The 15006-nt window shown below is 51.0% G+C and overlaps 1 protein-coding gene across 2 annotated transcripts in view; it reads right to left on the reverse strand.

Annotated features, from left to right (window-relative positions):
- Positions 1 to 4876: 4876 nt before the first annotated feature.
- The window catches only part of MRAS (muscle RAS oncogene homolog), a 61828-nt gene continuing 51698 nt past the window's right edge, over positions 4877 to 15006 (reverse strand). For both annotated transcript variants that reach the window (XM_082690737.1, XM_082690736.1), the window contains exons 4-6: positions 13748 to 13847; positions 9497 to 9576; positions 4877 to 8198 (exon numbers count right to left, since the gene is read on the reverse strand). In XM_082690737.1, coding sequence (XP_082546863.1) covers positions 8099 to 8198; positions 9497 to 9576; positions 13748 to 13847 — 280 coding nt within the window. In that variant the 3' untranslated portion in view covers positions 4877 to 8098. The remainder of the gene's footprint in view (positions 8199 to 9496; positions 9577 to 13747; positions 13848 to 15006) is intronic.

The raw sequence follows: 15006 nt of genomic DNA on the forward strand, positions 1-15006 counted from the left end.
CCAGGTGGTTATGAATTCGAGAAGGGACATCAGACGTCAAGGTCCTTTGCAACGTGCCTCACATCCTTCCTCTGCCCGCCTTTCCCAGCCAGCCTTCCACCCCAGCAGCAGGCTGCAAGCCAGTCCCAGGGCTATCAAGCATCCTGATTATCCCCTCCCCACTTCACCAATTCTGGACCAGGGTATTGGGGCCCGAGAAGCAGGTGGTGCAAATCACGGTGGGGGTGGGAGGTGAGTGAGTCATGTGTGGGTCACACACTTAGTCATGTGGGGGAACTGGGAGAAGGGTGGCCATCCCCCTCCCTCAGGATGTTGTGGGGGCGGGTTCAGGGATGTGTCAACCATATGAAGAATTTTGTCAGAGCTTCTTAGAAAAGTAAATGGATCTTTGCTTCTTTCATTTCCTCTTCCGGCTCTCAGTGGCTGTGAAACTGCCAGAATGGCCTGAAGTCAGAAAAAAGAGGTTCAAGTTTCAGTTTTCTGTTGGATAAAGCACAGTGGTACGCTAAGAATCTGATACAGTAGGATAGTCTCTAGAAGAATGCACATATATGCATAATTTTATATATGATTTCGGGGAAGGTAGGGGAGGGGCAGCGACCCCATTGTCCTCCCAGGGAGGCAAGGTTACCTACCTCTGCGCTGGGGTCCCTGGGTTCCAGACCTTGAAGGATCCTCATTAATCAGATGCCAGAAGGAGGGAGCAGGACCTGGACAGCTCTGCCCGGATTGCCCACTACTGTCTTACAAATGAGAACAGAGTAAGCTGCCATTTACCTGCACATGGTGGGGGTTTTTATTCTTACTTACGTGTTTTAACCCAGAGGTTTTCGAACTTGAGAGAACACTAAAATCTCCTGGAGGGCTTGTTAAAACAAGGGGGGACTTGTTAAAACAATTATGGGGACTCCCTCAGGATTCCTGACTCAGTAGGTCTGAGACAGGGCCAGATCGTCTACATTTCTGGTAAGTTCCCAGGTGTTGCTGAAAGCTGCTGGTCTGGGGCCTACACTTTGAGAACCACTTACACAATTACTTTCCATCTGTTCATCAGCCCAGGTGTGGGTGCCGGACTGACTAGGGAGCTGGGTTCGAGTTCGAGTTCATGGTTTATCGCATCATCGCGAGGCTATCCATTCTACCGCAAGCATCCATCAGCGCTTGGTTCTGTGTGAACTCAGCTTTCTTCTTTATGCTTCCATTTTTACATGGCCATGATAATGAGCTATTGACATGCTGTTGGAGCTTTGTAAAGTTCCTGGGGGAACAAAAGTATCTCCAGCTTGCACAGAATATTCCTCCTTCAGAGTGCCCGAGGAACCCAGAGCCTTCCGGTGTTCTTAGCCCAGACTGGGAGTTCTCTTGTTCTTTACATTCAACACAACTGCCCACACTTGCAGGCAAAAACTAGAGTGCTTGAGAAGCTAACTGGGATCTCCCGTTTGTGTAGAACTCCCTCATAATTAAGGGCACTGCATGCTGACCGGGAGGACCCTTTAGAGCACACTGCCTTGCTAGACAGAATCTGCTGCTGCTATGGGCAGAGGAGCAAACTGTCACTGCCAAGTTGAATGCCAAGGAGGCTTCCTCCAGCTGGACGTGGTCCTGGGGCAGAGTGAGCCCAAGACTAGATTGCAGTCTGATGCCGGGCTGATGTTCTAAACTCTATTGCGCCGCACACCTGACTCCCCTGCAGATCTGCTAAAATGCGGATTCTGACTGAGCAGGTCAGGGCAGGACCCCAAGGTCTGCACTTTCAATTAGCTCCTGGGTGATGCCGATGCCAACATGACTGACACCAGCCAACTTTTATCCACTCACTCTTCAGACATGAGCGGAGGTAGAGGTGGACTTTATTTTAAAGAGTCCTGGGAGCCTGGGCAATGCAACCCTTAATCTTCACAAGTGATGGAACGAGTGGGCCCAATATGCACCTGAAAATCTCATCTGGTCAGCGAACAACCTCCTCATCTGCTGGGCGCTAAGTTTATGAGAGCCCCTTTCAGCTCCCCCAGGTGGAGTGATTCCTCTTAATGCACATGTGAGAATGGTTCATCATCCCTATTGAGCTGGGAACCCCTGTGACACGGAGACTTTGTTTAATTGGAGTAAAGTTGAGGTACAATGTTAGGTGTACAGCACAGTGACTCCTCAGTTCTATACCTTACTCCATGCTCACCACAGTAAGTGTAGATGGTCACTGGGCTAGGTGGCTTTTTTTATTACCTGAAGGATTTTTTTTTTTTAATTTAAGTACAGTTGACACAGTGTTTTATTATTTCAAGTAAAAACTTAGTGATTGGACAAGTTTATACATCACACTATGTTCACCATAGGTGTAAGCTACCATCTGTCCTCTTACCTCATTATTATAGCATCACTGACTCTATTCCTTGTTCTGTGCCTTTTATTCCCATGACTTGCTCATTCCCTAACTGGAAGCCTAGATTGCTTCCTATTTGCACCTATTTGGCCCAAATCCCCATCCTCATTCCCTCTTGGCAACAAAAATTTGTTCTCTGTATTTGTGGGTCTTATTCTGCTTTTTCATTTATTCACTTGCTGTTTAGTCCACTACTTATGAGTTGAATCATATGATTTTTTTTTTCTGTCTTAGTTCACTTAGCATAATACCCTCTAATGTCATCCATGTTGTCTCAAATAGCACAATCTCATCCTTTTTTTTTTTTAAAGATTTTATTTATTTGAGAGAGAGACAGTGAGAGAGAGCATGAGCAAGGAGAAGGTCAGAGGGAGAAGCAGACTCCCCATGGAGCTGGGAGCCCGATGCGGGACTCGATCCCGAGACTCCCGGATCATGATCTGAGCCGAAGGCAGTTGTCCAACCAACTGAGCCACCCAGGCGTCCCAATCTCATCCTTTTTTATGGCTGCATAATATTTGTGTGCGTGTGTATGTGTATGTGTGATTTTCCTTATTTATTTATCTGTTGATGGACACTTGGGTTGCTTCCATATCTTGGCTATCATGAATGATGCTGCAGTAAAATAGGAGAGCATACATCTTGAATTAGTGTTTTGTTTTCTTCAGATAAATACCCAATAGTGGAATTACTGGATCATATGGCCGGTAGAGAACCAAGGACTGAGCTCTGGAGTGCTCCAACAGAGGAGGAGGAACAAGCAAAAGATTTTAGGGAGTGACCAGGAGGAAGGAGAAAAACAAAGAGATGGCAGCATCCTAGAAGCCAATGGAAAAAAGTTGAACAAGAAAGAAGGAGTGAAAATCTGTGCCAAAGCTGCAAGATCAAATGCGAAACAACTGAGAACCAGCCACTGAATTAGCAAGATGGAAGCTATGGCTGACCTTGAGAAGAAGGGTGGCGGTGGTGGAATGATGGGTGAAAATCTGTTTAGAGAAGTCTAAAGAGAAAGGATGAGAGTGATTCATGAACTGAGTGTAGATTACCCTTTTAAGATGGCTTCCTGCAAAAGACAGCAGAGAAGCCAGTGGTATCTGGCAGAGGCAGTGCTTCAAAGGAAAGTTTTGTTCTTTTTTGTCTGAAGATGGGAAAGATCCAAGAAAGGGAAGAACAGATGATGGATAAGAGAGGGGGTGAAGAGCTAGAGGGAAGTCCTGGATGTTCTCGTACGCATGAGAAGCAAGAGAAGGGACTGGCTTCAGCCGGGAGCATGGATGGTCTGCCTATAGCAGCCAGGAAGGCAGAGTGTGTGGGTGTCCATGCTAGAGGTGTAGGTGGAGATGGTGGAGGGGGGCTGTGGAAATTCTGTTCAGCTGCCTTCAACTTTCTCAGTGAAGGAGGGAGCATCAGCTTCAAGGGAGGGAGGCTTGTCATAGGAGGAGAAGGCCATGCGGAGATAGAGAAGATAGAGATTTGAAGATGCTGGTCTTGAAGACTGGAGGGAAATGGCCCCAAGTCATGCAATGCCAGAAGTTCTAGAAGCAGGAAGAAGCAAGGAATGGGTTCCTCCCAAGCCTCCGGAGGGAGCACACACCTGCCCACACCCTGACTTCAGTCTACTGAGTTTGGACTTCCGGCCTCTAGAACTGTGAGAGAATAAACTTCTCTGTTAAGCAGTGGCTTAAGTTTGTGGTACTTTGTTACAATAGCCACAGGAAGCTAATTCAGGACTAAAGGAGAACGTATGACCAGAAGACCGCCTGCTCTGCTCACTACCATGGACCTAGCATCCCACCCAATACCTAATCAATACATGCAGAATGAATGTGCGGGAGGCCAGGCCCAGCAGCCACCATACCACTGCGCCTACCCTAGGCTGCTCCAAACCCAGAGAGCGCGAGGAGCCCCCAGGTCTACACACTTTACCCATTACACCCCAAAGATAGTACACAGGAGGGATATGGTCGGTTGGTCTCTAGTTCCTGGATAAAGAAGCCAGAGAGACTCAACTTGGCCAAGTACCCACCAGCTTCAATTAACAGGGAAATGAAACCACACTGCACAAAAGATTGTGATCTTGTGAATGGGGGTAGGGGGGCATTTCTTTCCACGGAAAGCAACAGTGTCAGATAGCCCAGTGTCCTCTACAAAGAGCGCCACTTCTGAGATCCATACCACCACTTAGCCTCAGTCCTCAGGCTGTTTAGGAAATACACACTATTATCCTGTCCTTGGGCAGCACTGCAGGAGACCGAAGCAGGGAAGTTGCTCAAAGGCACGGAAAGCTTGGTGGCAGAACTTGAATCCAGGGCTTCAGACATCAGGAGGCTATGTGCTCACTTGCCCGCATCCTCTGGCTCCAGGTAGGAAGGAGACACTTCTCATGGTCCCCAGCACTCTCCTCCCTACTTTAGTTTGCTCTGGGCCGGACATGGACAACTTACGTTCTCAGCAACACTTCGGGAGTATCTGAATAAGAGGAAATAAGCCAAGTGTTCTTCTTTTCTTTATTAATGAGTTGAGATACACAAAGACTTAATAAAAAGTTACATAAAAGGCTCAAGCATCATTGAGACCCTCAGGCATCACTCCCATTTCACAGCGATGGCCATCTGTTAATACTGGGTAGCAGAGGCTGGGCGCTCACGGGCGCTCAACAATTCAAGTATCTTTCATTCTATGTAAACCCAACATGGAATTTCTAACCCAATGGGCTGCTAATGGAGGGAACCTGTCTGTGGCTCCAGATTACTGTCACATGTGGCCTTTGGGTCAGAGCTGCCATGTGTTAGTGGGTCATGTCTCCTGGCGAGGTGAGATTGGCCACACTAGGCCACGAGGCATTCTCCACAGCAAACAACACAAGGTGGGGTCAAAGTCCTAAGAGAGACCATCCAAGGGACCCCTCTGTGGCCAAGTATAGGAGAAGTCAGTGGCCAGAGCCCCAGGCTGGAGGGGTGGGGAAGATGGCTAAGATTACCTGTTGGATAGAAAAGTAGCCCTCTAATTGGGGGTGTCAAAATTTTAGGAGAAAAATTGAGAGCACACAGTGGCAAAGGCATGGGGTGAGGGGGTTTCAAGAAGGGCATGTTCTAGGGGATGTGAAGGTAGCACTATTGAGGTGGTCTGCAAAACCAGTGGAAATACCAAAATGTCACCAAAGACCTACGTCCCATTGGACTCCCCAGTCATGGAGTGGCGTGGCCAACTGGTGTTCCAAATGACCCTCTCACAGGACCACGGAGAAGCTACTGTACTGGGGATGCCCCAGGGTACACTCCATTCTGGCCTATCTGGAAGCCCCCACTCCTCCTAGGGCCCACAGTTCCCTTAAACACAAAGAACTGTCTTCGAAAAGTGTTATTTTTCTGTCTCATCTCTGGGGAACACGAGGTCACAGAACATAATGCCTAACCTTGACTCCGCAGCAGCAGGCCTTCCCTTCACCAGTTTGTTCCTCAAGCACTGTGGAGCTGACCTTCAGGCTGACTGCAGGACAGGTGTCCTGGAAGATGAGGCAGGGGTGGGCAGAAGCACGGCCCCTGTTGGGGGAGGGACCAGTAGCATATGAACTCATGTGTCTGGTTACCTTCATGGCTAAGGGCTTCATTCTAGGGCGGCTGATCTTCCAACAGGACTCCCCACTCAGGGTTACCAAGGAGCTGCAGACTCTGCACAGGGCAGGGGGCAGGGACCTGCTGGCAATGGTCCATGCCCAGAAGAAGCTTTCCAGCGGCGGCTGCTGTCCTGTGTGCACGGCTTCCCTTCCCACCCACCACTCCTCCGTTGCAGAGCATCTCCCTCAGTACTTCGTTCCGCCTGTCTTGCTGCCGTGTCCTCCTCTCCTTTGCACATGGGTCTGTTGCGGACTCAGCTCAGAGGAGCAGAAGGGTTGGAAAGAACCTTGGCCTGTTTGTGTTTAAAATGCCCATTAGCATTATAGGATCTTGGGACACTCTGAAGTGCCTAATCTGGAATGTTGTTATCTTTCCGTTCAGGGTCGGGGAGGGGGGCGGGGGGGGTGAGAAGACCATTGAGACAAAGGAGTTCAAATTAACTGAGGTCCCAATGATTTCATTCAATGCTCTTTGGCTGGGCCCCCTGGTGCTGGTGATCTTGCTGAGTTAGGAACGCAGCATGCTTTCAAAACCAGAAATGATGCAAGGTGTCTCCGTGTCCAGGGGGGTGCTCACCTTCTCAGGGCTTTTCTCTCCAAAGAGCAGCCAGGCCACCTGCTAGGGATGCTCTAGTTTGCCTCGTGACCTGATTTGTAAATGAAAAATGGGGTCACGAGGCAAGCTACCTCATATTCTGATCTTCTGTCAGGGATGGGGGGCTTTGTGGTCGCTGCTGCCCCTCCACCCTCTGACTGGGAAAATCCAGTCTCTGGATCACGGCGGCAGCACCTGAGAGGGAAGTGGCATTGTCAGGAAGTTGGGGGAGTGTCCCCTTATAGAAACAGGTGTATGGGGTCATGATTCACCCCACCCTTTCTTTCTCCTTTAATTATGTTACAGTGAAGATCCAAGAGGTGAAGAAAAGTGTGTGCCAGAAAGGCAAGTGAATCCTAAGTTTGCAAATGCTTAGCGGGGTTTGCTTATTTACTGGGCTTTAAGAAGTGGTTGTCAGTGGAGTCAAGGGAAAATGGCTTCTTGTCTTGGTTGTGTTCTAGTAACAACAGTGTTAGATCGTTTTTGGTTAAGATTCAGCATGAACTAGAGCTTTCTGGATGGCGTTCACATTAGCTTACTGGGACACGCTGAGACATACGTGCCCACGTCCATGTGTTTGTGTCCAAGAGGCATGAGGCAGCACAGGTAGTGGGAGAGCAGGAAGAGACAGATCCAGGAGGGCTCTCAGGGCACAGAACTCAATCCACACAGTCTGGAAAGCCAAAAGACGCTTCTGCATAGCCAATCAGCTAACTTAACTTATACACGTCCAGGATCATGAAAACCCCTCCAAAAAAGGACATGCTCGTGCCAGCCTCTCTGCTAAGCAAAATAAAATTTCATTTCCTAATACCTGCACCCTTAGGCACAGCAAAACCCTCTGGGTGACCGCACCTCTCTTCTGTGCTTGGAGGCTGGGAGTGGGATGTTCCTCTGAGGCCTTGGGCCACTGTCCCCACTCACCTCCATGCTCTCAGTCCCTCCCCTTGCATGTTGAGCTGAGTTTTGGCACTCCTGGGAAAACTCAGTCACAAACAACATTATTCCAGACGTGTTCTCAGAGAGGCCTGCTGAAGACCAGAAACTCCGCCCATCCGTGGGCACAGACCCCTTTAATAAAATAATAATCACTAAAATAATTTAAAAAACTACAAAAGCCCCCCAAGCTCGGACACTCTGGGCTGGGGGCAGCGGGGTAGGGGTGGATCATGGCTTGTTCAGTACTCTGTCCGTGGACACACTTCCACATCACACCAATACTGTGTACTTCAAAGGAACAACACAGCCACCGAGAGACAGGGAGGAACCAGGTTGAATCAACGCGAGGGGCTTGGAGGCTGCTTCCCTGTCTCTTGTGAGACTCAGGAAAGCCTGTGCCCTTCGGGCAAAACCAGAGCCGAGCTCCTCCCTGCCCTTTCTCCCTTCCTGTGCCAGGTCCTCGGGCCAAGGGTCGTGGTTAGACATGGTTTTCAGTGCGGTTAGGCAGTGGAAGGCCCCAGAGGCCGGCCAGGTCACGGTCACCGCGGCCAGGGCCTCAGGCCCGTCACAATATCACACACTGCAGTTTGTGGGTGCCAGTGGCCCGATCTCCCCGCCATTTGGTTTTCTTCTTCTTCTTCTGACTCTTTTCCGGAATCTGTTGCCTTTTGAGACAGTGAAAAGCAGAAAAACAGTCAGAACAGGCTTTGCTTCTCTCGGCCCCTCTCCTCCTGGGCCCCAGGGGTGCAGGCAGCAGGTCTGTTCTGGACGCTGGGGGAGGGCCTGGCCTGGACAGTGTCTCTGGGGCACAGAAAGTGGGAAGGCAGGGAGGGCAGGGCAAAGCCTGTGGCCCCACGGGTGAGAATTCCTCACGTCACGTTGTGGCTGCATTTACTTAAATCTTCAGCTAGGTTATGTGTTATTCAATACTGGCCTCTATTTTTATGTCTCATATTTTAAATAAAATGACAAGTTTGTTGAGTCCAAAAGCTTTTTGCATGTTTTCTGTTAGCTATTCCTGTGTATAAAACCTGCCCCGGAACTACAGGTCCATAACCAAGATACACCAGTTCCCTGCAGGGCCACGTGTCCCAGCTAGAGGCAAGATGCCTACAAGAAAATCTTTCCATGAGCGCAAGCGTGAAGTGAGGGCTGTGCTAGCACAGCGCACCCAGGGGAATGGGGAGGAAAGGGCTGTGTGTGTATGTGTGTGTGTGTATGTATCCTGGGGGCACCGGGAAGCCACAGGGGAAATACGCTCTGTCAGAGTCATGCCCCTGAGTCCACAGCTAACCGACAGCCATGGGGCTCACCACACACAGCTTCACGCTAAATGCCGGATATCTGAGGACCGCAGGTTGGGCTGTTCCGCATGTCCCAAACCTTGGAGTCAGGGAGCAGCCAGGAGGCTGTGGCAGCCCTCTGAGCACGAGGTGGCTAGAGCTGGGACCCTGACTGTAAAGAAATGCATGCAAGACTGCTGATGAGGGTTTCTGGCCACCCCTGGAGCCCGGCAGAGTGTGCAGTCTGGAAGCAGGGGCATGTGCAATACAGTGGTGATGGCTCCGGTGCACTGTCACATGGCGCTCCGACCTCCAGCCAGGGGAGAGGACAGGGATTTACTTCTACGCTGTTGACAGGTGTTGTGTTGGGAGAATACCGAAGGCAGGCGGAGGGAGCCCGAGCTGCAGAGCCGAGGGGAGGCTGGAGAGGAAGCTAAGCTGGTACCCCAGGCAGGAAGGCACCCTTATGCTCCCCTTCATCCAGAGGTAGGAGATGTGAGGGGGTATGTGTGAAGGAAGGTGGGAAGGGTGAGGAAAAGAAATGGATGGAGGGATAAGAAATCCAAAGCAGGCCCAGAACTGCATAGCCTGGGCCTTGGAAGAAGCAGTCATGTCCCTCCAGTCCTTCCAGTGCCCATCTTTCTGCAGAGAGCCTGCTTCTGGGGGCGTGCAGCACTCACCTAATTACCCTGACCAGGTCATGGAAGGCTTTGTCCACGTTGAGAGGTGGGTCCTTGGCACTGGTTTCTATGTATGGAATCTGGAAGGCAAAGCTCAACTTGGTAAAAGTAGCACTGAGATCCACAAAGCCCTGTTCCCTAAAACTGCAAATTCTCAGAGGTCCCGAGGGATCCCCCTGCTCTCAGAGACCCCCACAGAACCCCAGTGCCAACAACCTTAAGCCCCTGGTGGCATCTTATTCCTTAAGGGTGGAAAATGTTATTGACAGCTTCTTAAATTCCCTCTTATTCTCTCGTCAGAGAGATCTTTAATAGCCCTCTAAAAATAGAAAAAAAGAGATCTTTTTATATGCTTGAAGACTAAAGACTGTTTCATTTATCAAACCAAAATAGGGTCTGATGCTATTCTTTTTTCATTCTGAGGCCTGTTTCTCCACCGTGACGGGACTTCTGCCTCTTCCTGGACCCTCCAGAGGGGACTCTGGCAGGAGAGGCTGAGGCGAGGCTGGGCCACAGGCAGGACACTGTGCCTCAGTGACCCCTAGCTGCTCTGTGCCTCCTCATCCCTAACAGGCTTGCTGGGCTCAGCTCTTAATTGGTCTGTGTCTACGAGTCCAGGAGCTCAGCCATGTGTACAGAGAGCTTGTGTCTGCACATTTGGTACTGTGGAATGATCACCTCACTGAAAGGTGGCAGCTCACAGGCAGATGTGGCTGAGGGGCCCCACAGGACAGGTGTTGAGGGCCATGTCACCCCAAGTCTCAGGCCAGCACGGGGCGGAGAACAAAGGTTGCATGAGGTCAGGATGCCGTCCTGCGCACACCCCTTCTCCTGTATCATGGACCCCACACAGGCAGGAAGGCTTTGTGCCCACTCCTCCTCGAGAGAGTGTGGGGTTTGTGCAAAATACACAGGTTTCCCAGGACAGAGAGGGAGGACGACTGTGGTCAAGGTGAAGAACTCGGGGGTATTTCATAACTTTTTTTCCTGGCTACAAAATTAAGGCATTTCATTATAACACTTTCAAAAAAGAAAAGCCCAGTGAAGAAAATAAAAATATTCAGTGGTTCAAATGCATGGGCAGTGGGGGTGGGGTGACAAGGCGAGGTGTTATTCTAGAGGAGGATGTTATAAACGACTGCCCAGAACACATCCTAAAGTACCTTCACACATTACTGTGGCTTCAAGCGGAGGTCTCATGGCTGGCCTGGATGCAAGGGGCAGAGCCTGCGAAGCATGGCTCAGACTCTTAAAATAGTCATCCAATCAGTCTCTGAGCCTCTGATGACACTGCAAGGAAACTGTCCTCCACTGTTGGCTGTTTGACAGAAAGGAATCTGGGCCCTTTACCTGCCAGGTCTCAACATCCCTGAGCTCAGTTAATCCCCACCTCCACCCTTGGGGGTAAGCATGTATCTCCTCTGTGTGGCGGGGGACACTGAGAGCTCAGACTGGAGATGTACTCGCCCCAAACCACACTGCAGCTGACAGGGAATCAAGGTTTGAAGCAGGTGCATGTCACACTTCCTGCCTGGCCACCCACGGACTGCTTGGGATGCTGGGGGAAGCTTCAGGGCCCCTCCCAGTCATGGTGGGGGGCATCCCTGCTGGGCCCGAGGAGCCAGAGTCCCATGAGGCCGGGCAACATGCTTCCTGTTGCACACACAGGGAGGAGGCAGGAAGGTACCTGTAGCTGGGGCTGGGACCCACCTGGAGCCCCTTCTTGGGCTGGGATCCTGTCAGGACAGCAGGTGCAGGGTTCCAGAGGACTCCGACCACCACTGCCGGCCGTCTCACACACCACTCAGAAGTATAGGAGTAGTAGTGCCCCCCGGAGCCTGGGGCACCTTCTGCCTTCTTTCTGGGGGTCCTGCCTCTACCACTGAAGAAATGCTGGGGTGCGTTATCTGGGTTCTTAGAATTCTAGGGTTTCAGTAGCAAGGAGAGTTGAGTTAAAGGGAACGCTGCACTAAATGGTAGCATGATCTGACTCCACCACAGGGCTAGGAAAGGCCACCTTCTGGCACCAGGTGGGGTGCCTGCCTTGGCAGCGAAAGAGGAACTTGCCTTATGAATAGCATGTTGTGATAGTAGCTCAGAGTTGCTCGGTCAAATGATGAACGAGGCAGTGGCATTTGCTGCGGGAGCCCCAGGCTGCAGGGCAGGAGGGCAGCCTCTGCTCTGAACCCCCCACCCCGTGGCTTGGGAGGGTGCGCATGTGTCTGAGAGAGGCCTGAGGGAGTCTGAGCCTGGGGAACAGAGCCCCTCAGACTGTTTCTACTCAGAAGCCAGCGGGGAGTCTCTAGCTCTCCTCTGGGGGCTGTGGGGCAGCCCTGTCCATTCCCTCCTCCTTGAGGCAAGTTTTCACTTGGCACCCATGATGCCCCACTCTGGCCCTCATGTGTCACCCACAGCTCAAGCCCTTTTGTGGCTCCCTCCTCACCTCTCTGCATCACTAGGTGAAGTGTCGCAGCCAGTTCTGGGATCCCTGCCTTATGTACACTCGCTTCCTTGGCGTGTTTGGCTTCAAAGGCCATCGACATGCTGCTGATGGCCAATACTCCCCCAGGTGCTGTATCTGGCTGCCATCTTGGCATTTCCATCTGATTATCTGCTCAGCCCCTCAAACTCTACGGATCTGCAGCCAAGCTCCTGTCTCGCACATACCTCCTCCTATCATCTCTCCTGCATGGTTACCGACACTCTGGTCTCCTGAAAGTTGCTCACACCTAAACCACAGAGTCACCTGCCATTCCTTCTTCCTCTCTCATTCCACATCTGATCTGTGCACATGTCCTGTTGGCTTTCTTAGAAACACGTCCAGAATCCAACCATCTCCTTGCCACCTTCACCGGCACCCCCCGGGCCAGGCTGTTACTGAGCAGACCCTAGCTGGTTTCCCTGCTCCCACAACTGGCCTCTAAGGGCCCATCTCAGCATGGCCACAAGAGAGAAGCTGTGCAGCCATGAGCCAAGACTTCATCACCACTCCTCACTCAAAGCCCTGCAGTGCTTTCCCCTCTCCCTCTGAGGAGAACCCTATAAAGCCTTGAAGCCCTTCTCTGAACTGGCCTCCTACAGCCCACCCCTCCCACTCCTGCTCGGGCTGGCCTCCTCACCCATCAAGCCTCAATCTCCCACCTGAGGACCTTTGCACTGATTACTCCCTCAGCTGGAACCTTCTTTCCCCAGAGATCAGCCTGGCTTCCTCAGCTCCTGTAAGTCCTTGCTGAAATGCACCCTCCCTCACAAGGCTTTCCCTGACTGCCCTGTTTGGAAAAGTATCTTCCTCCACCTCACATTCCTGACCCCCTTCCCTGATTTCCTTTTTTCCACAGTACACATTACACTGTAATTTGCTTTTTTATTATCTGTCTCCTGTCACTAGAAGTAAGTACCATAAAGCCAGGGGTTTTATATCCCAGGGCCTAGGATAGTTATGTGAACACGTGAATGAAGCAGAAGGCAGAGACAAACAGAAGTGATTTGCACTGAGTGCCCTTGCTCTACTCACAGAGCTGGACCCACCAGGCAAAGGGAAGGGGCAACCTTGCATCAGAGCTCCCAGCAGGCAGAGTGGACTTCTACACAACTGACCCATGAGGCCAGGGGCCTGGGCTGTGCCTGTGCGGGGGAGGGGTAGGAAGAAGCCCAGTGACCCCACCTGGCACACCCAGAGGGCAAAGGGGCATCTCAATGAACTGAAAAAAAGAAAACAAAGATGTCTACTGATATTCATGGTGTGGCCTGGGCAAACCTCAGTCTGACCACCTGTAAGATGGCTGTCACGATACCTAGCTCAGCATGGGCTGGTGAGGAGTGAGTGCATCCCGGCACAAGGCCTGGCACAGAACAGGGCTCACCAGCTGCAGCTGGCCTGATGATTAGAGCAGAATCAGGCAGCGGGCTCAGAGAGTGCTCATAAGCACAGGACAGGCCAGAGATGAATCTTCTGTGCTAGTGGCAGGAAGTGGCCTGAATGCCACAGCTCCCGGGCCACAGTGAAGGGACCTGGTCCCCCCACCAGAGCTCCTCATGACTGAGAAGAGGGTGCTTTCTCTCGGACCTGCTGTTTTGTTTCCTAACATTGCCCTTATCACATATGGCCTGCCAGGCCTCTCTGTGGAATCTAACCCATTACCCAGGAGGCCCAAGGTCCTGCAGGAGTGATGGGCATGGACTCCTGTACATCCCTGACCACCCCGCACATATATACTCACATACACACGCGCATGCATGCACGCCACCTACATTGTGTTTGGTCGCCATTTCTTTTCCTTGCTCCCTGGTGATCTTCCTCAAATGCATCAGATCGACCTTGTTGGCCACGAGGATCATCGGAAAGGACTCTCTGGGGAATAAAGGAACAGCAGCTCATGAAATTTCACTGCCTCCACACCTGCTGAAGGCAACACAGCCACACCTCGGGCATAACGCAGCCCACGCAGCCTCCCCAGTGTGCCTGAGGCTGACTCATGAGTCCCTCCCCCACCCCAGACTGCTGGATCTTGGGCTTACTGCAAAGAGAACAAAGGGGTCCCTGCCCCCCTCCTGGGGCAACCCCTGGCTCGGCAGCAGGGCTCCCGAGGGGCTGCTGGGCCAGGAGCTGGCTTCCCAGACCTCCTCCCTCCCATCTCCTGGTCATCCTGATGCACCAGCCAGCCATGCAGGGCTCCTGCCCCTTCAGCAGTGGCTGGGGAAGAGCACCAGGGCCGGTATCTGGTATACAGCTGGCACTCAGAAAATAGCAGCTGCAACATCGGGATGGCTCCCAGGAGAGGAGGGATGGGATTCCCGAGGCACGCCTGCCTTAGAGATTCCCACTGGTGTGTATAGCCATATTGCTGTCTGAAGGTGAAGGAAAGACCAGTCTTATAGCATCTTTAACATCAATGGGGATTTTTATCTAAAAAAGTCATAATTTAACAGGTGAAAAATAATACTTTATTATTTTCCCTTGCACTTTGGTTAGCCAAAACGTTGAATATTTTCCTACTTCAGAGTCATTTATGTTTCTTCTTTTGAAATTCCTATAGATTGGAGCTTAACTTACATTTGTGGGTCTGAGTTTTATGCATATGAGTACATGTGAGTGTGTATCCCCTTACCTGGTAAAATTATTAACACTTTGCCATTGGAATAGGTGTTACCTAGATTTTTCTGAATTTACTGAGATTTGCTCAAAGCTTGCTGCTTTCTTTTTTAATTTGTCCTTTTACTCTCCTATGTTGCCTCTGTAAGAGCCAATTAACTGAAAAGACCAGTTAGGCTTTAAGAAACTACAAATTATTTAATTACTCCATGTAATACTAAGGGAAAAAATGAGCCTTTAATTAGGGGCTTGTATATCTCACAGTCAAATGTAATGTAACCACTTATAATGCATACTGAAGAGGAAATTCACTTTTTCTTCGAACCTGGTAACATTTGCTTAAACTGGAGCCATCAGTGGGGACTGTTCAGGAGACATGGGAGGGGCTAACTTCAGGGCCTGGAAGCAGTCTGGCCCC

The sequence above is a fragment of the Mustela nivalis genome (genome assembly GCF_964662115.1).
Source record: "Mustela nivalis genome assembly, chromosome: 1".
In the NCBI taxonomy this organism is placed as follows: Eukaryota; Metazoa; Chordata; class Mammalia; order Carnivora; family Mustelidae; genus Mustela; species Mustela nivalis.